The 19,246-nt window shown below is 40.4% G+C and overlaps 1 protein-coding gene across 8 annotated transcripts in view; it reads left to right on the forward strand.

The window, feature by feature from the left end:
• Positions 1-5,118: 5,118 nt before the first annotated feature.
• Positions 5,119-19,246, forward strand: part of PCNX1 (pecanex 1) — an 87,514-nt gene continuing 73,386 nt past the window's right edge. For 4 of the 8 annotated variants that reach the window (XM_077784123.1, XM_077784124.1, XM_077784126.1 and 1 more), the window contains exons 1-3: positions 5,121-5,370; positions 13,014-13,222; positions 19,095-19,200. In XM_077784123.1, the coding sequence (XP_077640249.1) occupies positions 5,218-5,370; positions 13,014-13,222; positions 19,095-19,200 (468 nt within the window). In that variant the 5' untranslated portion in view covers positions 5,121-5,217. Of the gene's footprint in view, positions 5,371-13,013; positions 13,223-14,893; positions 14,951-19,094; positions 19,201-19,246 lie in introns of those variants that run through there. The other 4 variants (XM_031505008.2, XM_077784121.1, XM_077784122.1 and 1 more) reach the window with 3 other exon arrangements.

The following is a 19,246-nucleotide window of genomic DNA, read 5'->3' on the forward strand; positions in this document are numbered from 1 at the left end:
TTGCTTTGGTCTTCTTATTTTGTCTTGAGAAAACCAAAGGGCTCAGATAGCATACAAAGAGAGCTGACATACTCAAAACGTACAGCAGGCAGCTGAGATAAACTGCAAGGGCAGGATTAGTGGGACTGTAGCCTTCACAGTTCAGCTGCTTGCAGATGAGTAATTAGAATCCTCCACCCAGTAGCACCAGTATCTCCTTCTCAGTAGCACTGTGAGGTAATATGAAGAGTTGCATTAGTCATAGTGATAGTTGAAAAAACAAACAAACAAACAAAAAAACAAAACTAAACTTAAATCTTTTTTTCCCCTTTCTGCTATTGTGACAATAAGAACATCCTCCCACACTGAGAGGCAACAGTTTGGCCTTTCCTACAAGTTGCTGCGAAGGGCGTATCCAGCAAGCACAGGTGGATCTGGGAGTGTGATTGGTGGTGTGGCTCTCTGCAGTAAAGGTGGGTGTGGAGAGTAGCCTGCTATATAGCTGGGGCTGCTGGATGTGGTGTCTGTGGTAGGCCTGCTAGCACAGTTGGAGAGGATGTCCCCTAATATGGGATCTTCCTGCTAGTAAATCCCTTTCTGGCCTGTACTGAAACACTGAAGAATAAGCATATTTTTTTGGCATTGTTTCTAAAGGCTGTAATCTAGTTGGGAGTCAGGGTAATATATAAGGCTAGATTTTGTGTGGTAATTTCATAGCAATCCCTTAATGTGCAAGGCTGAATCTGTTGTGACTTCCAGAAATGAAGTGGGGTCTGTGAGAGGATCTAGTTTATGCTTTAAAGTTTGTTTAAAACCTGTGCAAATAGCAGAAAGGCTGCTGTCAGCTGTAGTTGCTAAAAACTACTCTACTGTAATTAAAAGTTAACCTATAACAACTTCCTGATAGGCTTTATAAGAAAATTAGCTATCTTACAGTGAAGCTAGGCTAGTAAATATTATTGTAGAATGACTTTCTGCTTCCTCTCACCCTTGGAAAAAAGTTTGCTTCTTAACTCTCATAAAAGATCAGAGAATAAAACACATTACTGCTCTTTATGACAATGTTTCAAATTCAGATAAAACATTTTCTAACTTGGTTGCAATTATAGGGCATGGTAGGGGAAAAAAAGTGAAGACATAAAATTACAAGAAGGTTTAATTCCTTAGTAGCAAGTATACACTTTACTACTGTTTCTTCAGAAAAGCAAAAAGTAGGTGCACTTTTCTCCTAGCCTAATCAATTATATACAAAATTGACTTTTGTCTTTTTTTGTTTGTTTGGCTTGGTTTTTTTTTTTTTTTTGTTTGTTTTTTGTTTTTTTAACCAAAGTTGTTGCTTTGGATACTTTATGCAATTCACATAGAGTAGTCTGTGTCAGCAAGATACAAAAATTGGGGTTGAAATGCTTCTGCTGCCTCATTACAGATCCCAAGTCAAGAATCAATAGGAAGACATATATAAAAGTCGGCAGTGAGCCACCAAGGCCTAGTTTGTCAATCTTCATATGACAATAAATACTTTATCCAGCACAGAGACAAGTGCTAGCCCTTAGATCTGTAAAGAGAGTAAATCAGTGCTTTCCTTGTTTTCTGCTGACTATGTTATTAGCTGTTCACAGTTTGGTATCATGCAGTGATGATTTACTGTAACAAAAATTGCCAAGTCATAAGCTTTCTTTCTGGACATTAATAAGTTTTGTCCAATTTAGGCAAAATATTATTTTTAATTTTCTGTTTCACCTGTTGTCCTAATTATAAGTTATGTTCTCATAAAACTTAGTAAGTCTCTTGATAATTAATTTAAAAATGATAACTTTGGGTATCCCGTGAAAGATATCTGGAGGGAAAGTGTAGAACCTCATTCCCCTGAATGAGAAGATGAGAGATTAATGTACTTCTAATGGTGTGAAGCATTATTCTTAGAAATAGCAATGTGTTGAAGCATTTTTGTGACAAGTTTTTCAGTGTTTTATTACTGTTTTGGATAACTTCCTTTTCTTGCAATAGCATGTATTGGTTGGTCTCCAATCACTTGATTTAATGCCCACTCTCTGGTTTTTCTAGGGCATACTATTTTTCCTGTACCCATCCTGAAGAAAAACTGTAAGGCTAAAGTACAGTGCAGACAATTAGCTCCTTATTCATTGGCATGCACAGATTGAATCTACTACTGTTACTTTCTATCTAGGTGTTGATTGTTTGTTTCCATGTGAAAGCTAATAATGTCTTTTTTTCTTTTTTTCTTGCTTTGTTAATGATGTCTACAACTGGACCTGTTATCAATTTAACCTTTGGGCATGGATGGATTAAAAAATATTATTTCCCCCTCTTGTGTCCTAATGTTTTCAGTCAGTCTGCATTTAAATAGCTGAACAATGAAATCTTAATTTTCCTCTCAAGCATGTGATAATCTCTTCCTTACTTTACTGGTTGCAGACTAGATTCTCCCATGATGAATCGTGCATTTGAACATACATTATGCTGGCTTGGGTCCGGGTTGAGTCTGTAATTTTACTTGTATTTGATGTAAATATATATATATATACATATATATACATACACATGCATTAATTATGTTTTGTTTCTTCTCTATATTTTTTGCTTTTACTTCCACATACCTGTGTGCCCCTGCCCCTCCCCATACAATACCCCTCAAGCTTTTATAACATCATGGCTTGTCCCATGGTCCAACAACTTCTAGGAGTGGGGAAATAGATAGAATCTTCTATAACATTCAGCTTCTTGCACAGGGGCACTGTTTACTATGAATCATTACTAGGACGCTGAGGCTAATCTGTCCAGATTTAATCAAAGGCTCCTAAACAGGAGCATAAAGGTTTCTAAAGCATTTGCTGTAGCCTTCAGACATGTTATTAATGAATGTTATCCCTCTTGCCTCCTTTTGTGAAGGTGAACAGCTTTTATGTAACATTGATACAACAGCTGCTGAAAGAACTAACACTTCATAATCCTGATCATCACAGTATCAAAGTATATGTATGGATAACACAATCTAACAAGTACATCTTTTAACAATTGGTTTTAAAATTTTAGGTTTTTAATGGTATTTTGGCAAATATTGCAGTTGAAACAGTTTGGTTTTTTCTGAGCGTACTATAACTGGTGAGGCTTGTAATGCTTGGCTTTAATGCAAAAAGATAAAGGGAATTCCCCCTCCTCATCCATGATAATCCTCTGTAGTTTTTTCACTGTTGGCCTTTTCCCTTCCCCCATCTTTATTTCCTTTAATATCTCAATCCTGTCTGACAGAGTAAAAAAAATGCTCTCTTGTAAAATACTGCTCCTAGTTTTGTATTTGAAAACACACTATCCTAAAACTGGGGAGAAAGCCATTGTGTTTGAGGCTTTGTGTCCATCCTTTCTCCCTACTTTATCACTGGGGAAACAAAAAATACATGAAATACATTTGCTTTGAGTCAGTAACTTCTGTCTTCTGGTTTTCCAAGAATAGCCAAATGCTGCCATTGGCTCACTAGCTGTCAGGGAGACAGTGGAGACTGAGAAATTAATGCAGCCTCTTAAAAATACCAGCCCAAATGCATGCTCATCATGAGTCATGGCTGAGTGCTTGGGTTATTTCACTCCTGCAGTTTTTCTTTAGCAGAGACCCAGAGTCACAGAATGGGTCAGGTTGGAAGAGACCCCCAGAGTGGGTCATCTGGCCCAACCTCCCTGCTCAATCAGGGACCTCCTAGAGCAGGTGGCAGAGGATTGCTTCCAGACGTATCTTGAATATCACCTATCAGGGAGACTCTGCAACCTCTCTGGACAGTGTGTTCCAGTAGGTGGTGACCTGTACAGTAAAGAAGTTTTTCTTCATGTTCCACTGGATCTTCCTGTGCATTGCTGCCTGTTGCCTCTTGTCCTATTGTTTGACACCTCAGAGAAGAACATGGCTCTTTTCTCTGACACTCTCCCTTCAGGTACTTATGGACAAGGGTGAAGTCCCCTCTCAGTCATCTCTTCTCAAGGCTGAACAGGCCCAGTTCCCTCAGCCTTTCCTTGAGAGATCCTCCAATCCCCTCAACATCTCTGGAGGCCATACTATTTGTAGGAAATGGACTCTTCTTGACCCTTCTTGAGAGTACTGTCTGAACTCCTTCCCTAATCTGTCCCTTTTTAATTAACATGTGACTTTTGAGATGTGTGTGTCGAAGGGGAAAGCTTGAAAAGCCAGCGCTTGATGAGAACTGATGGCCTATAAAAATAGGTGAATGTGGAAGTCAAAATTTAAATCTGTGCGAGATTCATGGTGTACCCATGGCCTGCTGTGTTGTTTTCTCTCTGTAAATCCCAATGGTTCTGTGTTTTTAGGTGTCGTAACCTGCAACAAATCCTGTGATGGGAATAGACATGCAAGGGGTTTGGTAACACTATGTATTGAGAATAAATGGGGGTAGGGGCAGCTCAAAAAAATGGTGAGATTACTATCTTACTGTAGGTTTGGAGCCTTAAAAGTGTATGCTGGACAAATTTCTTCCTGTCCTGCTGCAAGGAGAAGATGCAGCACTTTGCTAGGAGCCAGGTCCAGGGAGAAGAATGAGTTTGGAAGGGGAAAGGACCTTGGGCCGGGCTCCTTAGAGGTGAGCCTGCAGATGGCATGCCTGAGTTAGGGGCAGTGTTGGTAGCCCAGCAGAAGTGCCTCTGCAGCATTTAGGTTTAGGTTGGGTATCAGGAAGAGTTTCTCCACAGAAAGGACGATTAGACACTGGAATGGGGTGCCCAGGGCGGCGCTGGAGTCACCATGCCTGGAGGCCTTCAAGGAAAGACTGGATGTGGTAGTGCCACGGTGTGGTTGATACGGTGGCGTTGGGCCACAGCCTGGACTCGATGCTGGGAGCGTTTTCTAGCCTGACGACCAGCCCCTTCCCGAAGGCTGCGCCTCACGCTCCAGCACCCGCGGCGGCCGGGAGCGCCGGGCCGCGCCGCCAGGGGGCGCTGCGCCGGGCGGGCGGGGGCGGGGCTGCGGGCAGGCCGCGCGCAGGCGCAGCGCTGCCCCCCCGGCGGCGGCGGCGCGCGTCCCCTGCCGCAAGGGCCGCCGGTCCGTCGGCGGCGCGGGGGCGGGCGGGCGGCCCGGGCCCGGACATAAGATGGCGGCGGCGTTGCTGGGGCGGCGGCGGCGGCGGTTGCGGCTGTCGCGGAGCGCGGGCGGTGCGCGGCTCTGCCCGGGCTCGCAGGGCGGATAGAGCGGGGCCGGCGCGGCGGAGCGGGGCCGCCATGGGCTCCCAGGTGCTGCAGATCCTGCGCCAGGGCGTGTGGGCGGCGCTGAGCGGCGGCTGGTACCAGGACCCGCACCAGGGCGCGGGGGTCAACGCGCTGCACCTTTACCTGTGGCTCTTCCTGCTCGGCTTCCCCTTCACCCTGTACATGGTGAGCGCGGCCCCGGCCCGTGCCGGGGGTCGGCCGGCCCTTGCGGGGCCCGGCGTGGGGGGGAGGGCCGGGAGGGGCCGCCGCGCGCGCGCCCCCTGCCCGCGGCGCGGCCCCGGGAGCGGCCCCGGGCCCCGCGGCCGGGCCCCTCCGCGGGCAGCGGCCCGCGCCCCGCCAGCGCGGCCCGGGGGCAGCGGCCCGCCGCTGGGAGCCTGCGGGTGGGCGCTGTCGGGCCGCGGCGGGGCTGTGGGCGCTGGCGCTTCGCCTTCGTTGCTGTTTACTTTCCTTCAAAATTGGAAATGCCTCTGTCAGCTTCCGCTGCTGTCTCCTGGTAGGTCAGTAAAAAGCAGTTTCTGCAGGAACTGTCAGATTTAGCCAGTGTTTCTGGCCGGCAGCGGTATCAGTTTCTGACTTTTGAGTCTGATGGAGGGATGTGGTTCCATAACCTAGAAGTTTTATTTGGATGTAGTGTGGTGTGTTGGCTGGCAGTGTATCTGGGTGGTGTGTTACTGACAAGAAGTTAGTCTGGCTTTTTTGTTTGTGTCCAGATTTCAGTGTACTTGGTTTGTGAGAATTCCTGTCCTATATATCTTTGTAACTGACATTTCAGTAAAAGCTGTTAAAATACTAACCTTTAAACCTAGAAACTTTCTTGACGTTTGGACTTGAGAGCACATAGAGGAGAGGTGTGATCAGATACAAGAAAAGGGGGTGGTTTCCTGTTGGCCAGTAGTTTTTTTCCATCTGTAAGCTGTGTTTAACTTATGAAATGCTAATATTTTACTTTGGATTTTTCAATAGAAGAGTGTGATCATAATAGTGAGTCATGGCCAGTTTTGTCCAGATGAGGTAGAACATAATTTTCAAGATTGTCAGATGCTGTGACAATAAAGTAGAGGCTGCCTTGTGAAAATTTAGTTAGTGAATAAAATGTTGGAGATAAAATCATATGCAAATACAGTTGCAGAAATTCACAGCTCTGAGGCCAGGCTTTTGCTTTGTTTAAAAGCAGTTTGTAAGGTTGCAGTATGAGATACTTCATACAAAGAAATAGCTAGTGTGGAAAAGGAGGTTACAACTCTATGGTTTTTAATTCATATTACAGTGTCTTGAGAAAGACAGCTCTAACACTTTTTCTGGGCTGCTGGCAGGGAAACTAAATGCTGAGACAAATTGCATTTAAAACTGAAGTTACATTAGAACAGCTGGATAAAACTTTTAATTAAGCCGATCTCTTGTATGAGAACTATGACTCTGTATCTATTGAAAGTTTTGCACAATATAGGAAGAGGAGACACCTTTTGGTTTCAAATATAGCTTTACAATTTTTGAAATAAAAGTACTGCTTTTCTGTTTTGACAGAACAGTCTGTTTAATTAGTACTGCCTTGCTGAGGAAGCTGACCACACCTCTAAGAACAGCTATATCCTGCATGCACAGGAGACTTTTGAAAGGGGACTGATCTATATTGCACATAAGTCTTTTGACAAATGGTAAATCTGGGCCAACATTTGAGTCCCCTGCTGCTCTTAAAGTAGTAGTTAAGCTTCAGTTACCCATACAATGGGGTAAACTTCAGTGTTGCTTAAACACTTTTTCCTGTGTAAAGGGAAAAGACAGCAGCAAGTTGCTTTGGCTTTTATTGAGGTCAGAGAAATTCTCTTGCTTCATAGCTCTGGACAAGTTAAAGATGCAACAAGTGCCAACTTCCCTGAGAATAAGTAGGGAGATTAGTCACAAGTTAAAGGAGATTGAATCATATTTGGCCATTTTCCCTCTTTCCACCCTCTGCCGTTTAAGTGTTGTCTAGACATAAACTAAACAGGCAGAACTGTGTTGGTCATCTTAGCTCCTTAGCATCTTGTAAGCTCTTTTTCAGAATAAAAAGCAATAAGTGTTGCATTGCTGTAGGATATACATAAATAAGCAGAACTTGTTTTAAAAAGTCTTAGGTAATTGTAATCTGAATTCTGAGCATGGCTCACTGGTGTGTAGGAGGGAGTTTCTAAGCTAGCTTCAAGTGACTTGTTGCTGGCAGACAACCCTGTGTGTTTAAAAAATCAAGGTGTATAGAAAGACTGCTGACAGGTTTTATATTACTTATAAAACGTCCCCATGTAAAGAATTACAAGATCATAGCATTGCTTTTATGCATTGGATCAGTAATAACTGCAGTTATTTCCAAGTTGTTTTTTAGCAACAAAGACAAAAATATCCCCTAAGAACTTTGCTTGTAGCTGGCTCTCAAGGCTGAATGCGTTTAATAGTAGGCTAATCACTTTTCCCCCCAAATGTTATTTAACCTCCAACAGGAATAAAATGCACTAGGATATGGGAATTTAGGTGCACTTACTGCTTTAAGACTTGGTTTAGTGCACTGAACATTGCTGCTCTTTTTTCTGTGCATTTGTTTTGTTGATCTGGTATTTTCAGAATGGAATCTGGTAATGGTTGTGGTCAGTAAGTAATGCCATAAATCTGTGTGTTCCTTTGTATGTGTATGCTTGTGCTGTTAGGGTTGATGGATTTAATGTGTGGTACAAACTTACTTAAAAAAATTAACATTAGAATTCAATAACCAACCTTTCTTCCTTGGTCCCTCATCTGCCTTCTGAGCTTAACAACGTGCAAGTGAATGTTGTACCCTGTGTGAAGATGATGAGTGTATACCTAAATGTACCTATTTTGCCAATCTGGATACTTTTTTTCTTGTGTCTTTATACAGTTAAACTGTGCTTGTTGGAAGTGTGACAAAAATAAACATGTAGATAATGAAGGAACTGGGGGTTAGAGTAAGTTATGCCTGCTTTAGGGAAGCTGCTTGAATTTGTCTTCTTGCATTTGTGGTTTGGCAGTACATGTGCAAAAATTCTGCTTTCTAGACTAGTTAAGTCTATCCTGTTTGTGTACTTATATTCAGTAACAGATTCAACTGTGCTTGTTGATGTGCCTTTCTGTTGTAAGAGCTGGTCTCTGCTTTTACTCTAATGCAAAACTGAAATTGGGAGAAGAAAATGTGCTTTCTATATGGCGAAGCTGTCCAATCACTTTGTAAAATCTAGTGGTAGAGTGAAAAAAATACCCTGAATGCAGAGGCCAATGTGATGCATCAGTGTCGCAGCAGGGAGGGGAAAGAGAGGAGGCTGCCAAAGCACTTCCCTTAGTCGGAATGCTGTTTCAGCCCCACCACGTATGCATGAGGGGGTGAAATCTTGGCTCTGGCACCTGTGGAATTTTGCCAGTGAATGAAGAGGTGCTAGGACTGTACCTTGCTTGGGGTGATGGGCTCACATGTACCTACAGAACTTGTCTGTCAAAGTCGAGCTCGTTTAGTCAACAGTTCACTTAATTTCCTGACTTGTGTACATAGTTATAGAAGTAGGTCATATAAATGTAGCTTCACATGGAAGTTTTTGAGATACATCCTGTTTCCTAAAGTAAGATGTTAAATAATTGAAATTCAATTTGTGATAGTGATCCCTGGTATGCCATATTGTTCTAAAACACTTGTAGTTTCTTGGCTACTCAAGTTTTGATTGTATGCTTTGAGGTTTTGGTCAAAAACTAGATAACTTGTAACTGAACGTTCTTCCATATAATGGCAGTTCTTAAGGGCTCTGTCCCTAATCAAGAATTGAGAACAAAACTATGTCTGTTTCCTGATCTTTCCTCTTTTCTAGGAAAACTGTTTCTGTAAAATACTGGATTCAAAATACTTGTACTTTCAAGTATTTTTACTAGATTACTTACTTCTTAATGTTTAGGTGATAACACCTTTATATAGGGATCTGCAATCTGGTTTGATTTTGAAGACTTAATTGTTAAAAACACTTACAGTAATGCATTTTTTTTTTTAAATAATACGGAATTATTTTTACATCTTTGGTGCCTAGCTAAAGCTATGTAATCAGATTAGGTAGGATCCTTATAGTGTTAGTTTCTTCATAAGGATGTTGTACAGCCTGTGATCAATGAAGTTGCCTCTGATTCCTGGCTGGAATGTGCTGAAAACATTCATTTGAGATACAGTGACCTTCTGTAGTTTGAATGGAAGTATTTTAGTGCTGGAACTGATGCTGGGAGGTTTCTATTCTGTTTTGACCATTGGAATCTAGGAGTGCTTAAACCTTTTTCTACCTACTCTTTTTAGAAGAGGTGTGTTGTGATACAAGTGAGCTAATTTTACAGCCAGGATACTTCAGAAGAGATAGTCCTCCTTAACTATGCTTTCCTGTATCTTACCTTTGTCCATATATATGTCTTTCATTTGTTGACTCGGAGGATTTAAATTTGGAAAGCAACTTGTGGGAAAGGTGGTAGAAAACCAGTGTCCTTGCCTCTTCCCCCATATTTGAGAGAACTACTTAGCTTCCCTTTAAGACTCAGAGAAATAATCTCAGGTATGAGTTTATCTAATAGTTGGGTTTGTTCAGTCATTAGATAACTGAAGTTTTCAACAGAACATTATTAAAAGCATACAGTTTTATATGGTTCTGTGTAGCTCTTGATATTGTACGAGAGATCCTGTTGTGATGACTGCTGTGGAGTAGTATGTGTTCTTTTGGTGCTAATGCGAGTAGAAATGTGCAGTAAAAGTGAAATACTGTTGCAGCTGTAGCCTTGTGGCCAACTGGTGTTTAGTAACAATTCTAGCCCGAGGGTTTTAGTGTGCTGGGCTCAATTAAAATACTTCAGTATGTGAAATTATTTTGATTTTAAAATGTAATCTAGTAGGAAATTGCTATGACTTATAGATTTATATTCCAGTCTTGAAGGTGATATCACATGGGATGCTGGTAGGAAACATATCTCTCCTCAAATGGGGTAAAATGATGAGCACAGTTGGAAATGGTAATCTCACTTTAACTTGCTTTGTTTTGTGGGGAGAAGACCCCAAATTTATGTTGAATGCTTCTAAGTTTGGTTTAGGAAAACAGAAGTTTAGCTTAGGCTGCAGTAAGTTTCCTCTTGAAGCTTTGCTGCAGACAAGTTGCTGGTACTATGGGTGGCAGTGCTGTACCACAGCATGATACTCGATGTCGTGTGTTCATATGGCACACTAAGCTAGCTAAAGTGTCTTTTATTCCCAGAATATATACCCTGTTCTGAGATGAGGACCTACTACAAATATGAAGAAGAAAAGGTAGTCAGTTAACTTAGCTTTTTAAAAATTTTTCTGCAACCCTGTGAAAAGAGGATGTGAGGAAAAAGTTTGAATTCCCTGTTAGGTTTGCTGCGAGTTACAATGAGGTGTTTTGCCTTTTTTCTTGTGCTTGTTCTTAAAGCTTTCCTTTGAAAAACTGGATGTGTAGATTTTGCAGATGAAGTGGATATACTGTGGCCTCACTGCTGATGGAGTAGAGGGGAGAAATTTATGAGCTCTCTTAGACAGAAGAGTACAGGCATGTATTTTATGGAGTAACTCTGTTATCTAGCATTAGTCTGATGCTTCTGAACACTGGGTCTTATAAAGGAGAGGAAAGGTGACGCTGTGTGTGATGGGGTAGCAGACTGCCTAGCAGGTACAGGAAGCTCATGCATTTTTCCAAAATTAACAGGCTGGCCCTTGCCTGCAGGGAACCGACTATGAAGTTTTTGCAAGTAGAAGCACCTCATTTCTTGAGGAAACCATCCTAGCATGGCTTCAGGGGTTGTAGAGATGCCATGTCATTGTGAATCCTGTTTGCTTATTGATGCTGGTTTTAAGTAGCTTGTTTCCTTTTTCTCCTCCTTAGCTGGTGCTTGGTGAGTGAATCTCTGTTCATCATGTTGATGTCCAGCTCAGCATACAAAATGAAACTTAGCAAACTTCAGCTTAATTTGCCTGGGCTACTTCAAATATTATATTCAGTATTGAGTTAACTTGTTTTGGAGGAAAAGGTAGGTGTTGATGGTTGTCAGACTTGATTTGTTTTGGAGGAATAACCTTGCTAGGTTTTAAAGAGTCATCATGGTGATCAAAGTTCCAGGGGCATCTTGAAGAGTCAAAGGGGAAAATGCATAGAGAAAAGGAAAAGGAGGCCTCTCTATTCAGCACATATGACCAGGCTGAGTCCTTTAAAATTGTTTGACTACTGTGGTTAAGTTATGCTACTTAAAATCCTTCTAAGATTCAGGGGAATAGTTTTAGGTAGGAGATTGTTACATTGCATAATGTTAGGCTATGTTGTCAGCCAGTCAATTTTAAATGGCTCAAAATGTTTCTATGCACTGGTTAGAGAGGCATCGCTGTCTTCTACTCTGAGCATTGTTTTGACTCTGCAAGATGTTCCTGGGGCTTTTTTATCAATGATGACTCTTCTCTTCCCATGGTCTCTCTAGGGAGATATGAAAATAAGCTCAAATTGTCCTTCAGCCATGAAGTCTAAAATGACAGTTCATTTGTTCTACTCATTTGCTACATTAATGTTCAAGCTAGATATCAGATGTTTAATTCTGTCTGTATGTATTTTTATATATTGGAGGTGTATCTCAAACTACACTGTTAGCAGGGTAAAGTAGTGCAGTGAAATACTTCAAAACCTAAACTTTCGTTGCTTTTGTAAAGGAAATTGTCAATTTTGGGATGAATACTGAGACTTAATATCTCATTTTGTTTAATCACTGCCTAGGGAAATGGCAAAATTTAAAAACACAAATAAAGCATGTTTTAGAAGGATAAATGCGTTTAAGTGAAATCTGAAGTTTAACCAGTACCTTGAGCACTTCTAAATAGCTGTCAGGCTGAACTTCATCAATACCTACTGCGCCAGTGACTGATTTGTAGAAGCCTTATCTACCTCTGCAAGAGCTGCATGCATTTCACTCTTAACTTTGAGTGGAATTTCAAATGTTGCGTTCAGGACAGAGGGTTTTTTAATGTGGCTTCTCATGGCCTTTCATACAGATGAAAAATTTTCTTCAGAACATGTGTTGGCTACCTTTTCATGGGTGTACAGTGATCTAGCACAAATCTTTGCTGCCTATAGTCTCGCAGGTTGTGTTCTGCTCTGCAGTGTGCTAGTCACACTTGTGAGCAACCTCTTTATGTATGCAAGTAGAAAACAGTTTAGCTTTTATGACTGATCAGTGTCTTGCCATGCAACAGGAGCTGTTGGAAGCTGACAAGTGAAGTCAAAGCACCAATGTTTGATATCTAAGCAGGTTTTCTCCCATCTAGCCATGCTGTCAAACTTGCATCAAGCTTTTCTGAAATGGACTTGGTGCTGTGTACTAGCCCTGAAATAAGATCTCACCCCATGCTTGGCTGGCTTTTCATGTGCTTAAAATCTTCCCTTCTTTTTCTACTCATAACAATTAAAAATATTTGTCTCACACCTGCTAGCTCTAAGTTTCCTAGTCTAGGTCTTCCATTTGAAAAGCATGGAAGAAGAGAGTGAGAATTAAAGTTGGTTCTCAAGCTTCAGTCAAACAGGTTTATTTAGTACAATGCTGTGGTGATTTAGTATCTTTGGTCGTGCAACGGTTCCTTTCTTCTGTGTTGCTAGACTTTTAACATTTTTCGCATGAAGCCTGGATGTAGGTGGTGTAACTTTCAGAATTATCCTATTTTCTCCATTAAACAACAGTTAAAATCTAGGGAGTGTTCTTATGGATGGATATCTGACCTTGTGTTCATTAACTTTTCCTTACTCTTTTTTTGAAAGGCTCTTCCTTCTTCCATGATGATAGTAGCTGTCTACTGCCCAGTGATAGCAGCTCTCTTTATCGTTTTGAAGATGGTGAATTACCGCTTGCACAGGGCGCTGGATGAGGGAGAAATTGTGGAGAGGAATGCTAGTGAGCATATGGACAGAGGTGCAAAAACAGAACAAAGCAGTGTTTCAGCCAAGAGGAAAGACAGCAACGGGCCCAGGTAAGTCATCTGCTGAATTTTGCATACTGCTTCAAATGACTAACAGTCCTGTCTTCATCAGCTGTGTAACTGGAATGGTGATTGAGATTAAACACTGGGGAATATAAATACACACCTCTGTGGTTCTGAAAGATGGTTTTAAGCCTGGTCTTGAAAAGTAGACTTATTTACCTGTTAGGTTTGAAATGATGCATTCGCAATAATTTCCTAGTTCCTTCCCCAAAGGAGTTCAATAACAGTAGTGAACATGCTGGAAACAATAGCATGGAAAATGTGAGCCGATTAGGTCACTAAATACTTAATGAACATAATTAGTACAAGTAATCTAATTTCAGTAGTAGATGTAGTATTAAAAATCTAGCTGTCAAAGACCACAAACTACATGCTAATTCTTTCCTCACTAGGGAGTGTCTGATTGTGTTTCAATTTTAGTGTTGGATACAATACTTGACTCCAATCTTAGTCTTTTCAAAGAGAATGCTGTCCTGTGAATTTGGAAATTCTGGAATTGCTCTGCTCAGTAATGACGATAATGATTCTCAAGTACTGTCAACAGGAGGTGATTCCTTTCCAGAGATCTCCTTTGTAGCCAGCATAAAACAATGTCAGAGGTATTTCTCCTCTGACCAGACTATTTGGAGAAAGAAGAGTAAAAGATGACTCATCAGCAAGGCCAGCGTAACCAGTTTGATCAGACTGTGAATGTGACAAGCTCTAATATCAAAGCCTCTGCCTGTCTTAGATAATTGTGACCATCTTAAAAGTTAAACTGCATGAAATAAATCAACATTGAATTGTTAGCTTTTAGCGACGACCTTTCTCTTGTCTCTTTCCGGTACTAGGAGACATGAGTAGTTTTCAAAGTGAGATGATTTGTATGCTGTCCTGACTCTTAAAAGGTTGTGTGTCTTACTAAGGAAATGTGGTTGAAAGAAGCCTCTTGAGTGTGTTTATTGTGATGCTTTTAAAGAAAGGAAGTGTTAAACTGCTGCTCTTTAAAATGATAAGCATTCTTGTGCATATATGGGGTAGCCTCTCATGGTCCTGGGTTCTTGTGTATCTTCTCTCAGCTCAGGTATTGTTGGCAAAAACGGTGTCTTAGATTCCTCTAAAGCTGATATACAGTAACTTCTTGTATCAATCTTTTATAAACCTGACCCGTTTTCCATGAGGTGTTTGGCAACTGAAGCTGCTGATTTTAATTGTGACTCTGTTTAGATCACCCTATACTTTACCAACACTGCACTCACTGTACTGAGGTATTTTGGGAGACTGCTTCCCTAGTTGTATCTTAATGCTTACTCTGCTTAATAAAATTCGTGGAAGTAAACTAGTAGTCTGTTCTTTCTCATGCAACCTTGATAATGCATATTTTAGGTGTGACCTTTAGGTGTTTTATCTGAGTTGTTTTTGATGGGGTTTTTCTTTTTGTTCGGTGTTTTTGCCATTTTGCTTCCAAAACAGGGGCCCAAAGTTGGTAAGGGAATTTCTACTAGTGTTGTGAACTACTTCTGGATGTTTTATTCTGTTTTGTCTAGGGAGCAGTTGACATGGGACGAGATTATAAGTAAGCATTGTGAGCTCAGAAGTAGAGGTTAGTTTAATGCTGTGTGTCCTTCTTGCCAACTAAAGTTTCATTAACTTTTATATGATCCTTGTTCCCACTTTCAGGTCTCTTAACTAGAACTGGGAACAAGGTCAATGCAGAAATTACGGAGTTACTTTTTGGTAAGTGGGATGTACAGTATACACTAATCTTTGCCTGGAAGCTTACAAGAACTCTGGGGTAGCATTCAAACCAGTAGATGGGATGTAGAGTGAGTGTTTAATTTTGAGCTGTAACCTTTTTAGTAAGTTAAATTGGAACAGTCATAAAAACTCAAACTGGTCTGGGAAAAGAACGTGTGTGTAGGGTTTTCTGATTTTTAAACTCCACTCCCCTAAAACAAGGTGGATCTGAGCAGAGATACTATCTTAAATATTTGCAGAATCAGAATATTAGTTTTGATAGTGTAGGCTACAGCATGTGATACTGGGTAAATATGCATAACGTATAGTTTGCAAAGCCATCCTTAAGTTTTTACCCTGACACATACACAGACACGGAGAGCACTTTAGACACAAATCATAGTATATTTATTTGCAGGATTAAGCAGTGGTTGTGTTCAGGATTCTGTTTAGCTTCGAAAACTGCTGTTCTTTTTTTTTCTGAAGATGTTTATCATCCAAGTGGTGCTTTCAGGTATCTAACAAATTATATGCTGTCATTTGTGGGCTTGCTCAGACTTCTTCTATCTTTAGTTAATTGTGGTTTGTGGATGAGGATTTTTTTCCATGAAACTTTGATATGTTTAAGCAAAGAACAACTTACCATTCCTTTAGAAATGCCTTATTTTTTGCTGTCCTCTTTCTAAAGCTGAAGTTCTTTAGTTAATGTTTTTGAAAGAAAGTCTTAATTTAGAGAAAGGAATGTGATTTGCCATTTTCATACTTCAGGTATAGTAATGTTTGTGTGAGGTTTCATGGAAGCAAGTGAAGGGGATACAGGTTCCTGGTCTCATAGAAATATAGAAGAAACAGTGCAAGCATGATCTTCGTTGGGTATCAGTGGACCCACATAAGAGAGTGGACCCACACTTAAGTTAATCCTGCTTTTGCATATATGAATATATCTTCTTGCCAGTGGCTGTTATGGTTCAAAGTATCATAAAGTGCTTATGTAGTGACACTGCTGTTCTGATCTCCATCAGCATGAGGAACTACAATAATGATGCTACGTAAATTTCATATTTTCTTCTACCAAGTAAAGCTAGTAGCTGGAGAATGTTGCATCTTTGAAATATTTACAGTCTACTTAAATATGTGCAAAGAAAATTTTAAAAAGGTGATCTCTAAGACTGTTGCTTTGCCTTTACTATTTATTCTCCTTGCAGTTTTCTGTTGCTGGCAGACTTGTTCTTGAGTTTGGAGTTAGTTTTTATTTTTGGCTATCATTAGTGATTCAAGCTTAGAAGAAAATTTCTCTTAATACTTGAATCTGTTGTGATCTAGGATTTGCAGTACATGCAGTAGTTCTTATGTGTTTAGACAGAAGCCTCCTGACTAGTTACCCTACTCTTTTATTGGACACTAAGGACAGATGATGATTTTCAAAAGAAAATAATGAAACTCTTCCTCTGCTTTGTCCAGAAATCAAAGTAACTTATTTCCGATTACCCCTCAAAGTTCTGGTCTGAATGTCAGATTTCTGTAGTCAATCAGCCCAAGTCAGATTTTAAACTTGAATTCATATAGACTTACGGCTTCTTCATGCTTTTGATTAGTCTCTGACATGCTGATAGTATATATATACCTGCAGATAGTAATTTTCGTTCAGAGTTACTAATAATTAGAAATAGGAGTTGTAATTTGCTTTATGTCGTCTTTGAGTGCCTCTTTCACAGCAGTCTCTATTGCTGGATGTAATTTTTTCCATCTTTTTGATTTGTGTCGTAACTTCACTGCAGTTATTTTGTTTGCAAACTGTAAAGTTTAACACTTGCCTAAGGAATGAAGACAGCGAACTGTAAGAAACAGATTGTAGAATTTCATATCAGTAAGGCCTGGCTACAGCACTAGCATTATGTAACTCCTAAAGAACTCTGGATGTTGTGAAAGTCTGGGTACTTAGGCATACAATGGTCAATCCTAGAAATCTGTTTCCTGCTTCGTCCTGTAGACTTCATTTGCTGATGGTTGTTACTAGCTTTTGTTCATCCATTCATTTGTGTGTGCTGTCCTCACCCTCTGAGTAGAGGGATGGTGATGGATTTTGTTGTTGCTTATGCTGATATCTGATGGTTCAGTTTTAGACAAAATTGCCACCTTCTTTTGGCTAAATGCCTGGTTCTTTGTATGAAAGCTTATTTTCAGTGACTTATTTTTCTACTTCATAGGATGTACTTTAATCACATGCAGTATTTCTCAATGAATTATTCAAACAGGAAAGGCATTTCTTCTTTTTGTGAAAGGCATTCTTTGTTATATCTTCAGTTAACATTGTAATGTATGCTGAACTTAAGCATTATGAGAATTTTTCAGCTTAGTTTTTAAATTCATGTTATGTCCTTATGTATTAGTAAACTGCTTACAGAAGGAATGCTTTGGCTGAAGCTGGTGCTGTATCTTTTAAAATTCATTTTCCTTACCTGCCTTAGTGTAGCTGATAATATGATGTCAGAGAAGGCTCTGTAAACAGCCATCTCTATGAGTATGCCTGTCTCATTGCTGAGCTGGAGCAAAATGATGGCTTCTCACTTACTTTTTTAATTTGCTGGAGTTGGACCATAGTTGTTCTGCTAAGTAATGGCTGGTTGTCTTTTAAGTTAACTTATTTTAACTGAAGGAATATATTCCTAACTTCAAACTGTCCTTTTTTTGGTCACCTCTGATGCAGGAATAATCATGTGCTTCTTATATTGTCTAGAGTGATTCTCAAGGTTGTGCCTTTACACCTCTCCAAGATGACAACAGCTTAACATGTCATGCTGTACGATGAATCATGTGTCAGGTCCTTTAGTGTACAGTTTGTTTACAATATCCTTGATTGATGTCCATGTGTTTCAAAGACTATTAGAATCACAGAATATGCTGAGATGCAATAGATCCATCAGGATCATCGATTCCAATTCCTGGCCCTGTGCAGGCCACTCTATTAAGTGTTGTTCTTATTGCCTAAGACTTTCCTATAAGACTAGTTGTCTGTTAAGTAAATCTTACAGTACTTCTATCCATTTTTGTTCCCTTCCTCAGAGGACCTTTGTCTTTAGTGTATTTGGTCTGGCTGGATGAGTGGTGTGCGTGTGTACTTCGTTAAGCAAAATGCTGGAATCTGATTGTTGAGAAGCTGTTGTTCATATTTGGGAAGAAGCAGAGGAGATCAGTGTCAAATTACCGTGCAGATACTTCTGTTTACAAGTCTCCTGGATCAAGGTGCTTTAAGAGAGCTGTAATGGGATAGGAAAAAGAGTGCTTCAATTGCTTCCTCTTCGCAATTAACAATCAGTGCTAAGTTGGATCCTTGTGTTCTAGTCCTCAACTGACTTCAGACCCCATTGTCCTAATGGACAAATCCAACTTGCTTTGGTTTCATAAAATATCTGCCTTTGACAAGCTGAATTCTGTGGAATTACAATTTGATGGTGTTGTTCTAGGAAATACTTTCAAACCAATAGTTATTAATCTTGAAAGGGTGAAATCACTAGGATGCAATGATATATATGTTGTACCTGAAAATATTTCTTGGTAGTGAGTGTGAAGTATCTGAGGGGAAGTTATTTTTGAGTAGAAAGATGTTTTTTGCATCCCTGGGAGAGATGCTATGGCCCTGTATGTCTCTGCATGTGTAACAGCTTTCACATGTGGCTTTCTTCATTAGCCATCCTGGCTTTTGCTCCCAGATTCAGTCTAAGGAAAGGACTAGGAGTCATTTCCATGCTTTGAGTTCTATGTAGTATTTTTTTCTGTAGGTGAATTTCTAGGTGTTATAGTTGAACAGCTGATTCAAAAGTAACATGTGTGCACATAAAGACAGGGAGAATTTAGTACGTCAGCATTTTGGAATGCCTTGTAGGGCCCAAGTCTTCACAGTTTGTGTTGGCTGGTGACAGCAGACTTGTGGCAGCAGTTTCTGTGACAGTATAAGGAGTGCTCTGGCTCAGACTGAGCTTCCTGTGTCAAACAGCCAGTGTTTATCCAAGATATTGGGATATATTTGAGGCCCTGATTTTTGAGAAGGGAAAATTTGTTTTGAATATACACTCAACATAGACAGAATTTCGTTTAACTGGTGGGGATAATGTGTTGATTTTTTTTTTTTTAATGTTTCTCTCAGTGACCCTGGTGGAGGGATTGAGATGTCAGAGTTCATACGAGAAGCAACTCCTCCTGTTGGCTGTAGTTCACGCAATTCTTATGCTGGGATAGACCCAAACAACCAGGTAAGAATTAAAGCTACTTACAGTTGTTGCTTTAGTATTGCTGGCT

Source organism: Lonchura striata, chromosome 6 (genome assembly GCF_046129695.1).
Source record: "Lonchura striata isolate bLonStr1 chromosome 6, bLonStr1.mat, whole genome shotgun sequence".
Taxonomy (NCBI): Eukaryota; Metazoa; Chordata; class Aves; order Passeriformes; family Estrildidae; genus Lonchura; species Lonchura striata.